The 15,784-nt window shown below is 44.1% G+C and overlaps 2 protein-coding genes across 15 annotated transcripts in view; one reads left to right on the forward strand and one right to left on the reverse strand.

The window, feature by feature from the left end:
* LOC143270260 (dual E2 ubiquitin-conjugating enzyme/E3 ubiquitin-protein ligase BIRC6-like) overlaps positions 1-15,784 on the forward strand; it is a 310,541-nt gene that overhangs the window by 86,987 nt on the left and 207,770 nt on the right. The window lies entirely within an intron of this gene.
* LOC143270259 (putative Polycomb group protein ASXL2) overlaps positions 1-15,784 on the reverse strand; it is a 316,750-nt gene that overhangs the window by 43,910 nt on the left and 257,056 nt on the right. For all 8 annotated transcript variants that reach the window (XM_076559530.1, XM_076559528.1, XM_076559531.1 and 5 more), the window contains one exon: positions 12,114-12,273. In XM_076559530.1, the coding sequence (XP_076415645.1) occupies positions 12,114-12,273 (160 nt within the window). The remainder of the gene's footprint in view (positions 1-12,113; positions 12,274-15,784) is intronic.

Below are 15,784 nucleotides of genomic sequence, written 5' to 3' on the forward strand. Positions count from 1 at the left end.
ATCCTTCCTCTAGGATAGGGCTTTGAGAATGGGCAAAAATGAAAGCCCCGGTATTGTCAGCCCGCCTTCACACTGTGGAAATATAGCATGGCACACGTTTCCTAGGAAGTGTCACCCACCTTCCTTCCATTTGAAGGAGTTGCCCGTGAGAGCTTCCCGTCTAGGCACAAGGGGGAGTCATCTCTTTGTGGATGAGGTTCAGAGGTCCCTGGCACTCACTCGTGTGCTTGTGATTTGCTAGACCCCGGGACCCACAGCCTTTAAGCCACAGAGGAGCACCAGGATCGTGGGAGCTAAGAAGTAAGTGAGGTTTTCTGGGGACATTTTTGAAATTGTGTAGACAGTGCTGAGAAAGATGTTTTGTGTCTGCACTTTGGAGCATCATAGCATAGATATTCTGCCACAGGTAGCAGATTTGACTCCATGTTCACTATGAATCCGATGTCCATTTTCCTCTATCTTAGTGAAGGACTCATGAACTTTCACCAGCACTGTGATGATGAATCTACTGCTGCTTAAAAGAGTTTCCTAAATGCCAAATGATAAGCTGCCAATGCACTGACATGCAACCCTCAAAAAGCATCTCTTCAGCTGGGTGGAGGTGGCACATGCCTTTAATCTCAGCACTCGGGAGGCAGAGGCAGGTGGAACTCTGTGAGTTCGAGGCCAGCCTGGGCTACAGTGAGCGAGTTACAGGACGGGCTCCAAAGTTGCACGGAGAAATCCTGTCTCAAATCCCTCTCCCCCCAGAAAAGCATCTCTTCTCCCTCCCACTACTCCAAGTCAGCCTGCCATTTAGCCACTTTCTACAATACCATGTTCTCAGATTGTACCTCAGAGTTTTGAACACTGGTTGGTGGATTTAACAGGTTACAACATAACACAAAACCTTTGCCATATTTACATTAAGCTGCTTATCTTAAAGCAGCTTCCCTGGAGATGCCAAACAGCATCCTTAGTCTTCCACTCCTTGAATGGGGGCACACAGAACCATCTAAAGAACCAGCTTGAGAATACTCTAGAACCCTTCTACTCGGTGTGGCCCATGAGCTGGGAACTTGTTGGAAATACACAATCCTACATGCAAGTGCTCCAGCACCCTGGGTAATGAGAGTCTGCATTCCTAGCAGGCAAAGCATCACTGTCCAGCCCCAGTCAGGAACAACTGGATCTAAAGCAGCAGAGGGGTCATGTGCATGGGCATGCGGGAAGCCTGGGAAGGGGCCCGGCAGCAGGAATAAGGACAGGCTCTCTACTTACATCACACTGCTGCAGAGTATGATTTCAAGGTTGTTACTTTTGTTCATGCTGCATTTAACTCTGTGAAGCTTTGTTACCGTGTCTGTCTAGAACAGCTGATGGTCTAATGAAGAACTGAATGGCCAACGACAAGGCAGGAGAAAAGGTGGGGCTAGCAGACAGAATATATAGAAGGAAAAATCCAGGAGGAGAGAAGGAGCCAGAGGAGGAGGAGGACTCCAGGGGCCAGCCACCCAGCTACACAGCAAGCCACAGAGTAAGATTTACAGAAGACAGAGAACAGGAAAAGCCCAGAGGCAAAAGGTAGATAGGATCAGTTAAGTTGAGGAAAGCTGGCTAGAAACAAGCCAAGCTAAGGCCTAGCATTTGTAATTAAGAATAAGCCTCTGTGTGAATTATGTGGGAATTGGTGGCTGGCCCCTCGAAGAATAAAGAAGAAAAACAAACCAACAACATCACAGACTTGCAGTCACTGCACTCTGAAAACTGCAGAGTGAACCTACAGCTGCTGTAGACACCACAGACTTTCTCCCCAATCTGTCAGGGCAGAAATAACCCTCAGCATGTGTTGGCTTTCTCACCTCCAGCCAGCCCTCCCACCCCTGCTCACTTCCCAACTTCTTCAGGCTTCAAAATAAACCCATGGAAAAACAGAACCCATCACAGCAGCCCTCCATACCCCCTCCATCTCTGCACTTGTTACGTACACCAAGCTTCTGGCTCGACTTCAGGAAATTCTCCCAATAACTTGAAGCAAGTGGTTTGCTGCTGCCACCTTACAAACTAAAAACCAAAAAAGCCAAACAAGGCTTGCACAAGTAATTGTCAAGGTAACCCAGCAAGGGACTTATCAAGTTGATTGGGGGGTGGAGGAGTACATATCCATGTATATGTATGTGAAGGTCAGAGGTCAAACTCGGGCATTTTCTTCTAATTGCACTCTATCTTTTTTACTTATTTATGGTTGTTTATCTTAAAGACAGAGTAACTGACTGGCCTGGAACTCTGCCATGTAGACCAGGCTGGCCTTGAACTCTCACAGAGATCTGCCTGCCATCACACCTCACTGTTTTGTAGGTCTCTCACAGCTGTTAGACTGCACAGCTGGCACACTCTTGGCACCTGTCCACCTCTATGGCCACCCCGCAGAACTACAGTCACAGATGCACACCTCCGTGCCTAGTTTTCATGTGGGTGCTGGGAACAGAACTCAGGACCCCCTGCTTGCACAGCAAGCGCTTTACCCCTGAGCAGCTCCAGGCTCTGGGGCTGAGCTTTGGTGAGGGGATGACACAGGAGCAGTGCAGTGGCTAGAGCGCCTCCTGCAGGCCAGCTCCATGTGCACACTCAATCCGGCCAGCAAGGTGTGCTGCCCTGTGCATTCTGCAGATTAAAAACTGCAACAGCTTCTCCAACGTCACACACATGGGGACACGTGTGGATTTGAACAACAGGAACAAAGCAGGACACCTGAAAAGAGCACGCAGCACGAGATGACCTGACCCAGTGACGAAGAGTTCAAGGGTCAGGCTCACAAATATCTACCTCACGGGGGTAAGAGAGAAATGGAAGGAAGGAATGAGACGCCCTAGGGAGCCTCACTACATGGAAGAAGATCAGTGAGGGGGCCACACTTCGGGACACTCTCCCAGAGAGGAAAGGGGAGGGGTGTGTGAACGAGAGTGTGTGTGGTGAGGTAAGAAGCAAGAAATTCCAAAACCAGGTGAAGAACCAGCAGTCAGCGGAGCCCCATGAGGCTGAAGGCCGGACATCAGCAGACGTGGCCACACACCCTGTCAGCTGCCCCTTCAGTCTACACTGAAGAGTTCTTCAGTCTGGATACTCTTCATGGGTCTTGACACCCTTCTGGACCTAATGAGAGTTTGGGACATTCCCCCAAGTATGTATGTACCCATACACAATTTTTATCTTGGTATTTAATTTCATAATCTCCTAGAGCCTTCTTTAGAAATTCTGCTTTGTTCTCTAGGGCTCGGTGTTCCCGTGCTGTCTCTTAATATTACATACGAGCAAACACATGCCTCTTGTTTGACTTTGAAATATGAGTGTGTGTGGTGTGTGTGTGTGCATGTGTGTGTGTGCGTGTGCGTGCGTGCGTGTGTGTGTGTGTGTGTGTGTGTGTGTGTGTGTGTGTGTGTGTGTGTTGTGTAAAACTTGGGTGTCATTTCTGGGAGCCATCCACCTTGTGTTGTGAGGTAGAGTCACTCCCTGGGACTCACTGATTATTCTTGGCTGTCCAGTGAGGCCCAGGGCATCGACTTGTCTCTGCTTGCCCGGCACTGGGGCACTGTGTTCTTTTCTTTTCCTGTGGGCTCTAGGGAGGGAACTCAGCTTCTCTGTTGGTATAGCATGTACGCTACTGACGGACTCGTCTCCTCTGCTCTTGGTGGAGGAATTCTTTACATAAATGATTGATGTTTGTGAATGCAATCCCTCTTTTCCCTCATCTCTCCCTTAGACCAGAAATATTTTGGGTTTGAAATAGCCACTCCCTTCATTCTCTCTAATTTCCCTACTGATTCCAAAGAAAATGAAAACATTTCTCTTTGTTTCTCAGATCAACGCTTATGGAGCTGAATGTTTCAGAATCCCGAGATGTGACTTCTTCCTCCGTCTCTGACGCTGTGGTTCAGGAGGCTGTCCCACCCAGCTGTCACTGTACAAAGGGAAAGCCTTCTACTGACTACAGCATGTCCTCTGCATCATCCAACAACAGCTCCAGCCTGTCTTGTCTTCCAATGTTTCATGAAGGAACAGCTTGGCAATTCCAGAGCGATAGTGGACCTGTTTCCTCCCAGAAGGAACCATCTATGCCCAGGAGCCCTGGCACAGCCCTGCCTACTTCTCGGCTGACAGATCCTGAGAAATCAGCTCTTTCTCTGAATTTGGCACTTCTTCCTCCCTTACAAGCTCAAACTTCCTTCATTAGCTCTATTTTAGAATCCTTAGATCCTTGTGAGCAAGAGAAAACAAAAGATAAGGGAGAGACTCATTTTCAATCAAATCATGGGTCAGATTCTGATTTGGATGAGAGTCCAGGACCCCTGGTATGGGCTCCACTCCAGCTCTCTCCTTTGATCAGAGGAGAACTGGAAGGACATATGTCTCAGAAGGCTTCTACTTTGCAGCAAGAAGTGGTGCCTCTGCCCGTGAAGAAATCCTGGAACATACTCAATCATTTGATGGATGTACAAGGAGTCCCTGAAGAAGAGCTCCGGAAAACTCAGTTACCTACACTCATTCCTCAGAGTGCTGAGCAAAATACCAACACATCTCCAGATCCTCCATCATTTCATCTCCACATGAACATTGGGGTGAATTCTGAAGTCCATAGGATGGAAGCAGTGATTTCACAGCCATTTCCCTCAAACAGGGAGTCACAACCCCATGATGACCGCCAAGAACTTAGATATAATCCTTTAGTTATATCAACAGGCACTCCATCTCCCAGAAATTTAGCGGTTAACATAATTCAGGAAGAACAAGCTTTAGTGAAAAAGGATTCAAAGCATGTGTTAGAGCTGAATATAGAGCAGAGGGTCATAGGTCTTCCAGAAAAAAGGGTACAGACACAAAAGGCACAACTAACTAATGTGGAGCTGACACCCAAGATACCACCTTCAGCCACTGACAGCATAAAGGTCACTCCACTGGCCTTGCTTCAGGTTATGGACTTAATGGGAATAAACCCAGAACCACAGTCGGAGGTGATAGACTCTGTGGGGTTTTCCCCACAGCCACCAAATCAAGCAGAAACAGTGAGTATAACTCCTCAGCCATTGAATGAAGTAATTGAACCGATAGAAGTAACCCATCATCAGGATCAAACCACGGGATTAAAGAGCATGGCCTCAAGACTGAGTCAAGTCACAGATGACATGAAGGTAACTCCTGTGGCATTGTTTCACGTCACAGATTCCATGGGGATGATTGACAAATTAAGTCCACATGGCATAGAACCAGTAGGAATAGCCCCAAAGCCACAATACCAAGTCATGGAATCAGTGAAGACAGATACACTGCATAACTATCAAGCCAAAAGACCAGGAAGTATGAGTCGAGGGCCACAGCAGACGGTTGTGGAAGCTGTGGAAATGATTCCCCAGCCTCAGCATAAAGACATGGGAACACTGACCATGACCTTGGGGTCACAGAATCAAGCCACAAAACACATCAGGATTATTCCAAGTCCAGTACATCAAAATGCAATGGAAATTAGCTCAAGTGCACTGCCTGAAGACACTGAAGATACAAAAGTGTCTCCAGTGGCAAAACAAGCCATGGATGTCATGCAGATAATTCCACTAGGACAGACACACATTACTAAATCTAGGGCTTTGATTCGAGGCTCACAGCCTCCAGCTGAAAATTTGACCCCAGTGTCAGCTCAACCTGTAGCTAGAGTTTTCCTGCCTTGGCCACAGTCAGGACAAATCTTTGTCACCCGCCAGTCCCACAGCCGCTCAGACCCAACCAAGTAAACACAGAGACTTATATTGCATACAAACTATATGGCTGTGGCAGGCTTCTTGTTAACTGTTCTTATATCTTAAATTAACCCATTTTTATAAATCTATACCTTGCCACATGGCTGGTGGCTTACCAGCGTCTTTACATGCTGCTTTTCCTGGCGGTGGCTGCAGTGTCTCTCTCTCCTTCTTCCTGTTTCCACAATTCTCCTCTCTCCTTGTCCCGCCTACACTTCCTGTCTGGTCACTGGCCATCAGTGTTTTATTTATATAGAACGATATCCACAGCACTAGCTCAACCAGATGTTCCGACTACTGCTGTCCCAGTAGGAACTGTAGAATCTAGAAGCGTACCTCCACAGCCACCATCTAAAGTCCTGGAACCACCAGGAATGACTGATGACCTACTACCGTCAGGTCAGGCCCTGCATGCTCTAAAGGTGACCCCGCTAGTCCAGGCGTCTCCCACAGGAATGATCACAACACTACAAATTATAGAGCCTCAAATCAAAGAGGCTCTGGAATTGCCTTCTGGGTTACAGGGTCAAGTTGGAGTCTCCGTGGGGACTATGCCACAATCTCGAGGCACAGAGTGTGTGTCACTGACTCCAGGACTGTCTCATCAGGTCACAGACCCTTCAGAGTTTACCCCATGGCACCAAGACTTAAACTGTTCGGAGGTGAGCCCAAGGCAAAGTCACAACATGACAGAAACTATGGGGTTGAACTGGCCACAAGTGAAGGATCCTATGGAGACACCACAGTCACATCATCAAAGAATGGAATCCACGAGAACAATCCCAGCACCACCAGATCAAGGTGCAGTACCTATAGGAGGGGGCCAAAAGCATCAAGCTCCAGAAGCTGAAGTAGGGCCAGTCATACCACTGCTTCAGGAAATGGAATATTTGGGGGGGGGGTACAATGCCACAGCCTAAGGTTAGGGATTCAATGGACTTACCCCCAGAACAACAGAATGTAAAATCTGAGCACCTAATCCTAGATCCAAGATTGCAAAGTGTGAAATCTGTGGACATAACCACAGATTTAGTCCCAGAAATGGAAAAATATGGATCACCAACTTCAACAGTGGTATGTATAGATTTGGCTCCAGAACTGAATCAGCAGAATATGCAATATGAGGAATTAACCCCTATACCACAACTGCAAAGTGAGACATCTGTGCCATCAGCCCCTGAGTCTCAGTTTCAAGATGTGAAATCTGGCCAACTGACAACTGAACCATGACTCCAAAACAAAAAGTCTGCTGAGCTGGCCCCATGTCCACAGAAGCACAGTAATGTATCAGTACATTTGATTTCCGATTCTCAGTCTCAAGGTATGGAAGAAGCTCTTTCAGCTCTATCACAAGAGTTACAAGGAGATATAAAAATGGTGGAGTTGACTCCAAGACCATCACTTGGAGATATAAAATCTGTGAACTTGGCCCCAGAACCATGTTCACAAAGCACTGGCTCTGATAAGATAGCCTCTGTACCACTGCTTGAGGATACAAAGACTCCATTTGTAGAAGGTAGGAGTCTACTTCGTGAGGCACTGGTGGAGAGTATGGAAGTTGATGAACTGATCCCAAGCACACACTTTTATACAACAAAATCTTTAGAAGCAACCCCCAAACCAAGTTATCATTTCCTAGAACCTGAAGGACTAACCCTACAGCATCCAGTCTCAGAAACAAGGGTGACCTCTGAACCTTGCCGGCAGGTGGAAGAATCTGCTCTGTTGCCACAATCATCATTAGGAATGAGTCCAGTGCACCATTGAGCCAGACCTCAGAATCTGTGGAGATGAACTCACCACCACTCCAAGATACTCTTGAACCTGGGACCCAAGTTGTAAAAGAGATGGAAGAGACTCCAGAATCAGGAAGTGCAACTAAAGATACTCTGGATTTGCTACTAGATTCAGAAGTGCAAACAATGACCTCAGGAGTGATGGCCCCAGAGCCACAGCCCCCAGATGTGAAGTTTGTTCAGTTGACTCTAGAACCAGGTTTAGAAGTTACTAACCCATCGGAAAGAACTCTGAAACCAGAAGATGAAGACACAGAGACCTTCAGATTGACATTCTCTAAAGTTGATGATACCCAGGGAACCATCATAGACCTATATTCAGAAGTGAGATCTCTGGAGTTTAGTCTAGAACCAGGAGTGCAAGGTGAGAAATCAGAGTCCTTTGCCCAGAATATGAAGTCTGCAGAAGTAATCACCGAACCACCTGTACAAGTTGTAGAACCTGCAGGACGAACTACAGGACACAAACCACATATTAAAGATGTGATCCCAAGGCCACAGGTCCAGGAAATAAAGTCTAGGCAAATGGATAGAGAATCACAGTTGCAAAAGGAGAACTCTGTAAATGTAATACAGCCGTCATCTGCAGGAGAGGTAGATCCTGAAAAGACAAAACCAGAGCCACGTCTACAAAGTTTATCACTGAAGGAACAGATTGAGGGGACACAGTCCCCAAATGTGAAATCTGTGGAGTTAAATCTAGGCCACAGCAGCTCAGTGTCAATTTGAAATTGATTCCAGGGCCCAAATTGCAAAGTGTCCAGTTTCCAATGTTGTATCAAGGGCTACTTCTTCAAGGAGAAAACCCAGTAAATTTCATGTCAGGCCCCCCACATTATGGTGTGAAATCTCATGATGAAATACCATGTTCTCTGGGGCCAGAAACCAGATCATCAGATTTTATCATGAGGCCAAAGATTCCAGAACCACAGCCACAACCATAACCTGGGAAGCCAGTAGACATAAATGTAAGACCATGCTTGCAACATGTGAGATTCTCTGATGCGATCCAGAGCCCTAGCACCAAGGTTTCAAATGTGTACAGTTCATGCCAGGTGTTCAGCTTCAAGATAGGAAGCCTCGGGCATTGATGCCAGAACTGTTTTGGCCATTAAGCCAAGAGACACAGGTTGAAGATAAGAAGCTTGTGTTGCCTCCAGAACTATCAGAGTTTTGCAGTATGAAACACCCAATTATCTCAAAACTATGGAGTTAAGGTCAAAGTCAGAGTTGGGAAAAGTCAAATCTAAGCTGTCAACCCCAGGGACACAAGCAGGAGATAAATGAGGAGCTGCTTCCAGGCTCTACCTTGAAAGGTTTAAAATCTGAGTTACCACCTTCAGGACCACAGTTAGAAGACAGGAAATCTGCAGTCTTAACTCTAGGACAATGTCTAGAGAGGATAAAATCTACAGTGATATCCCCAAGTAGTTCCCAGTCAGATGGATGAAATCTGTGAAGTTGATTCCAGGTTCAAGAATTCAAGATTTGAAAACTGTGGGGTTGGTTGAACCAAAGAAGCAAGGGGAGAATCCCGGGACTTTTGTACCAGGGATGCTGTTTCAAGATAAGCCTATGGAGGTGTTGCAAGAGCCTCATCAACACAATGTAAAAGCCAAGGAACTGACTTCACAGCCACAAACACAAGATAGCAAACGTGTGATTGTCTCATGTCTGAAGCAGCAAAGTCTAAAACCTGTGAATAAAGCCAAAACACAAGGTATCCAAGGAGTAAGATTCATGGATTTAGTCTCCACACAACAGTATCAAGGGAGGGCACCCATGGATTTCACCCTTGAGCCTAGACAGGATGACCACATAAGCTCAGCAGAGTGGAAAGGTGGGATGTTCGACCAACTGAACAAACAGTTGGAGTCGGAAGATATATTGTCTCTGGGGTCAGAACAAGAATCCAAACCTGCAAGTAGAAAACCCATAGAGCTCACCTCTAAACTACAATGTAAAGATGCACCCTCATTTGAATTGGCTCCTGAACCAGTTGTTCATAATGTAAAAGCTCAAGAGGTCCAATATGGGCCACAGGCACTAAGTATGAAACCTTGTCCATTGACTCCAGAATCACAGGTGTACCAAGTGAAAGCCTTGGAGCCAATGTTAGAGCCACTGCTTCAGGATGCAAGAACTGTGGCACTAAATACTGAACCACAAATTGGAGGTACAAAATCTGTGCAGTGGATACCAGTATCTGAGTTTCAAAGGAAGAAATGAATAGGGTCAAACTTTAGGTTACAGTCTCAAAGTGCCAGCCCTACAGAATTGAAGCCGTCTACACAACAGAGTTGTGAGGTCATCTGAATTGATCAGCCACTGTGGCAAGATGTAAAATCTTTAAAATGGATATTGAGTAAGGCACTTGACAGGGAACCTTTACTGTTGGAAACTGCTCATATACAGGACAGGAAATTAACTATGTTAACACCAGAATTACACCTTCAAGGTATGAAACTTGAGTCAGTCAACTATGGATCAAAGTTGAAAGGTGTGAAATCTGAGCCCATATATGTCCACACAATGAAGGATACAGGGATCAAGCATGGTGCTGAATCACAGTTTGTGGGATTCTCTAAGCAGGCCTCGGACTCAAAGATTTATAGCTTGGTGCCTTCTGAACTCAATGCCAGAAACCAGAAGCAAGAAGTCTCACAAATTAGGTCAAAAGCAACAACTTCAAAAAATAAAACTATGCTGATATTTTAATTGTACTGAAATGTGATTTTATTTTTATGTTAATAAATAAAATTGCCTGGGGGTCACAGCTAATAGCAAGCCATAGCAGAAACTGGTCGGTGGTGTGCACGCCTTTAATCCCAGCACTTGGGAGGCAGAGCTAGGCAGATCTCTGTGTGTTCAAGGATACAGCCAGCATGGAGACACAGGCCTTTAATCTCAATACCAACCATAGAAGACCTGGAGGTCTGTATAGATGGGCAGTGACGAGGAGGTTATATGGTTGGGTTTACAACCAATGAGAAGGTAGAATAGAAAGTCAATAAAAAGCACAAACACATAGGAAGTAGGACAGCAGCGGCAGTGAAGGGTAAGGTTTTTAATCTCAGCTCTCAGCTATTGCTCTGACCTCTTGGCTTTCATCTCTGAATCGGCTGTGTTATTTAAAAAGACGGTTACATCTACATAAAAGAGATACCGTTCAGTCACGAGCCACATTTGCAACATATCAAGTCATCAGAATTATGTACAAAGCTTCAAGACCTGAAATCTATGGAATTCAATTCAGAGCAACAGTTGCAAGATGTGATGTCCTCTGAGTTGGGCCTGGGAACAAGTCCTAAGTCTTTAGACATCAACCCTGTGCCACAGTCACAAGAGATAAAACCTTCTGAGGGGCGCACAGAAACCAAGCTGCTAGATGAGCCCACTCCGGAATTCAAGCATAAGCCTAGACTGCAAGGTAGGGCATCCTGTGACCCGAGTACAAGGCCACAGATTCACCGTAAAAATGTTATGGCATCCAACACCAGAACACAAAATGTAGAATTGTCTGAGTTGCACCCTGGTCCAGACCTTCAAGGTATAAAATCTAAGGTGTTCTGCCTGGGGCAGCACTTGGAAGATGTGAATTCTGCATGCATTCCCAATGCAAATTCTCAATATATAAACTCCAGTGGGTATAATTCATACATTGAGGACTTGGCAATATGAATTCTTCTGTATGCATCCCAAGGCCAAGTCCTCAGTGTGTGAATTCTTCTGTATGCACCCCAAGCCCAAGTTCTCTGTGTATGAATTCTTCTGCATGTTCCCCAGGGCCAAGTCCTCAGTGTGTGCATAAGGACCTATGTATGATCCTCAGAAACCACATAAAGAGCCAAAATAAGCACAGTACACTTGAAATCCAAGCGCCAGGAAGTGGAGACAGGAAGATTCCTGAGGTTTGCTGGTCAGCCAGTTTAGCCTAAACCACAAGTCCCAGGCCAGTGAGAGACCCTGTCCAAAATGATACAAAAAATAAGACCACCAAAAGATAGATGGTAGATGGTACAGGGAAATGACATGAGGCTATCCTCTGACCTCAACAAGCATGTACACACACATGTACCTGCCTACATATACACAGAGTTCACCTTGACCTTGGAAACAACAGATTCATAAGGTTAATGAATATAGGTTTCTAAATCTCACTCCTGCACTTTTAATCAAGTATACAATAATTTTATATGAAAATATTTCCTATTTATCTTAGGATTTTTTTGAGTGTGTTTTTTGTTGTTGTTTTGTTTTTTGAGATTGGGTTTCTCTGTGTAGCCTTGGCTAGTTCTGTAGACTAGGCTGGCCTTGAAGTCATAAATCTGCTTGCCTCTGCCTCTCAGTGCTGGGATTAAAGGCATGTGCCACCACCATCCAGTCCTATCCTAGGATTTATATCAGTTTTGTGGCAGCAGAAAGATTATGCTAGTAAAATAGCAATTTAAAAATAAACAATACAGTATAAAAATTCACAACATCAAAAGCACAAATATGCTGATAAAAAGAAACTTCTATTGGGGAGAGAAGACTAGTAACTGCCTACCAGGTTTGGCAGGTAGAGGGTCCCCAGCTGCTTTGATAGTCTTGAGAGAGAGGTGTTGATTGGAGATGGACATGCTTGGCCTGCATTGCTGCTGCTGCTGCTGCTGCTGCTGCTGCTGCTGCTGCTGCTGCTGCTTCTTCTGCTGCTGTTGCTTCAGGGCCTATAAAGTAAAACTGGTAGTAAGAACCAAGCTGGTGTTCAGTGAGTGGCATCTCTTATGTCGAGAACTACTCTGACATCCACTCAACACAAACAAAAGCCGAAATTTAACAAAACTGACACAAGCCTAAAGGACCTATGGAATTTGGGAACTTTGGGAGGACGAGATTATTCCATTATATACAGCAGTAAGGAAAAATCATTTGATTTTCTTCAGAACTTAAAATTCAGCAGTAAAGCAAGGGATTTACAATCTTCTAATTGAGAATTACACACTTTTATCATTTCTGAAAACAGAATTCTAAGCATTGATTCTACGGAAAAGAGCAATTATCTGTATTATTTATGCTTCACAGGTGTTTAATAAGTTTAATAAGTATCTGTATTACCTTGAGTAAGAGTGAAGAGACTTGCCCAAATGATAGTCTTAGTTACTTACCGCAATGAAATAAACAGAGAGCAAGGGACACAGCAGTGTAGGTCCTAACAACAGCAGTTAATTCCTTCTGGCCATTTCAGCTCATTTTTATTTCTAAGAGGTTCTTAATTAATAGAGATAACATGATACTATTTAGAGTGACCATTTAAAAAGAAAGAGGGTCTGGGAGACGGCTCAGTGGGTAAAGGCACCAGTCTTCAAACCTAGATGTCAGAGTTGGATCCCTAGAACCCATACTGTGGAAGAAGTGACTCCCAAAAGTTGTTCTCTGAACCCCATGTGTATGCATGTGTGTGCAAAGACAAAGACACACACACACACACACACACACACACACACACACACACACACACACACGGATGAAAAGGGCAGAGAAGATGATTCTTGCAGAGGATGCAGGCTCACTTCCCAACACCGACACAGCGGCTCTGTGTGTGACACTATGCCTCTCCTACAAACAACTTTCAATAAAACAACTTCTAAATACTTTAAAATTCACATAATTTAAAATGTTTGGGGATTCTGGGCCAGGAATGGTGGCCCACATCTTTAATCATAGTTTTCAAGAGGCAGAGGCAGAAACTCAAAATCGTTCTGAGTTTCAGGTCTGCCAACACGATACATTAACACTCAATCTCAAAAAATTAAAATTATGAATTCTAATCCTTCATAAAAAGCTAAAAATACATTTTTAAAAATTATTCATTTAAATTCAAAGCCAAATTCTTTTTTGACTATCACTTCAGTTTTAATGTGCAATCCAACTGCACTGGTCAATTTATTTTATTTATTAAACTTCTTTATACTTTCCCATACACACTTCTACTAAATACAGCACTACTTTTGTGCATTTTGTGAACAGCACTATTATCTACATACTGTAGTAAAACTTATCTAAGAGTATGTACAGGGGCATGAGTGTAGCAGTCAGAGGCTAACTTCTGGAGCTGGTGTTCATCATGTGGTTCCAAAGGATAAAACTCAGGTCACTGGGCTTGGCAGTATCTCTATCCAGTGACTCATGTCATTGGCCCTTAGGATTTACAAGTATTTTTTTTATCATGTATAGGCATTATACAACTAAGGATATTTTCATGTAAGTATGTACTGTAGATAAAGTGTATTTTACTTCTTATCTTTTCTTAGTAACCTAAACAGTTTTGTGTCTGTTCACAGGTTATATGTACAACCTTGGTATTATATGTCTATATACAGCCTAAGCACCAAAAACTAAGAGAAAAACTAGTATTTGCTTTTCATGGACTAGATTAATCCATTTATTTATCATCCATGTTTCTGAAAATGCTTTAAGTTTGTTCTTTGTATGGCCGAAAACAAATGACATTGTCTATACACTGTTTATCCAGTTGGGACACCTGGGTGGATCCCACAACTTCATCACTGGGAATGTGGCTGCAAGCAACACTGGATGCAGGTGTTCCCGCCAGAGTCCTTGGGCTAAATATTCAAGGATCTGTGACATTAACACCATCAAGGTGACAGCATCTAGTCTCCTCTAGGAGACAAATGTGGGACCAGTCCATGAGGATTTCTAGACTGGGTTCACTAATTTGAGAAGACCCTCCACAACGTAGGCGAGAGCAGCTGCCGCATGTCTTTCACATCAAGCCAGACCTCTCATGACAGGCATGTAAATGAAAACCAGAATAAACTGTTCCTCCCTTAAGCTGTTTAGACAGCGCTTTTCTTCCCCCTGGGGGAGAGGGTGTCACAGAACTGATACCAAGCTACTTAGCTGGGTTATATGGTAAATCTGTTTTTACTTTTCTTTAGGTTTATTTGTATTCTATGTGAATGGGTGTTGGGTCTGCATGTGTCTGTGCACATGAGTCTGTGGAGGCCAGAGAGTGCATTTGACCCCACTGGAACTGGACTGACAAGCGGGGGTTAGCCAGTCCTCAGCAAGAGCAGCCAGCATTCCTAACTGCGGAGTCATCGCTCTAGCCCCGCAATTTAAATCTTTTGGGAAACCTCTACTGATTTCAGAAAGTCCTTGCATATGCCCTGGAATTGTTTCTCCTTGTTCTTCTAAATGTTTCAAGTCTTATATTAGGGTCTTTCCATCCATTGGGAGTTAGTATTTCCAAAAGGGATCTAATCGTGTTCTTCTACACATGGATACGTAGTTTGCCCAGAATCATCTGTTAAGAGGCTGTCTTTTCTCCACTGTCTATTTCTGGTGCTTTTTCAAAAGGCAGAGGGTTACAGCTGTGGATTTACATTGTACGTCCTCTATTCAGTTTCATCGATCTGTATGTATGTCAGTATCATGTTTTTGTTACAATGGCTCTGTAGCACAACTTGAAATCAAGTACAGTAATGCTCCCAGCAATCTTATTGCCTAGAATTGCTTTGGCTATTCATATTCAGGGTCTTATGTTTCCATATGAATTTTAAAATTGTTTTCTAGTTCTGTAAGAAGGCACATGAGGGCTGGAGAGATGGTTCAGCAGTTAAAGAGCACTGGCTGCTCTTCCAAAGGTTCTGAGTTCAATTCCCAGCAACCACATGGTGGCTCACAACCATCCATAATGAGATCTGGTGCCCTCTACTGGCCTGCAGACATCATACATGCAGGCAGAACACTGTATACATAATAAATAAATCAATCAATCTTAAAAAATAAAAAGATGGAGCCGAGTGGTGTTGGCACACGACTTTAATCCCAGTTAGGCCATTTGCTATTTCTTACTATTAATAAATTTTTATGCTAATATTTTTCTGTGTATCTTTCTTAACATAAGCACTAAAATGTTTAATCACATGTTCATGAAGCATGTACATTTAAAATTTAATAGGTATTATAAAATTTTCTCCAATAAAGCTATAGTGGCTGGGTATATAGCTCAGGGACAGAGTACTTGCCTAGCACGCACGAGGTCCTATATTCAATCATTTGTATTTAATGACTGTTTTTTACTATACTGCATCAGTACAGGAGTAACCATTGTCTCCTTACTTGTCAATTCTTGATATAATACAATCTCCTAGTTCATACCAAATTATGAGACTAAAATTATGTCAGTTTGTACTTATTGATTATTAGATTCTT

The sequence above is a fragment of the Peromyscus maniculatus genome, chromosome 22 (assembly GCF_049852395.1).
Source record: "Peromyscus maniculatus bairdii isolate BWxNUB_F1_BW_parent chromosome 22, HU_Pman_BW_mat_3.1, whole genome shotgun sequence".
Taxonomy (NCBI): Eukaryota; Metazoa; Chordata; class Mammalia; order Rodentia; family Cricetidae; genus Peromyscus; species Peromyscus maniculatus.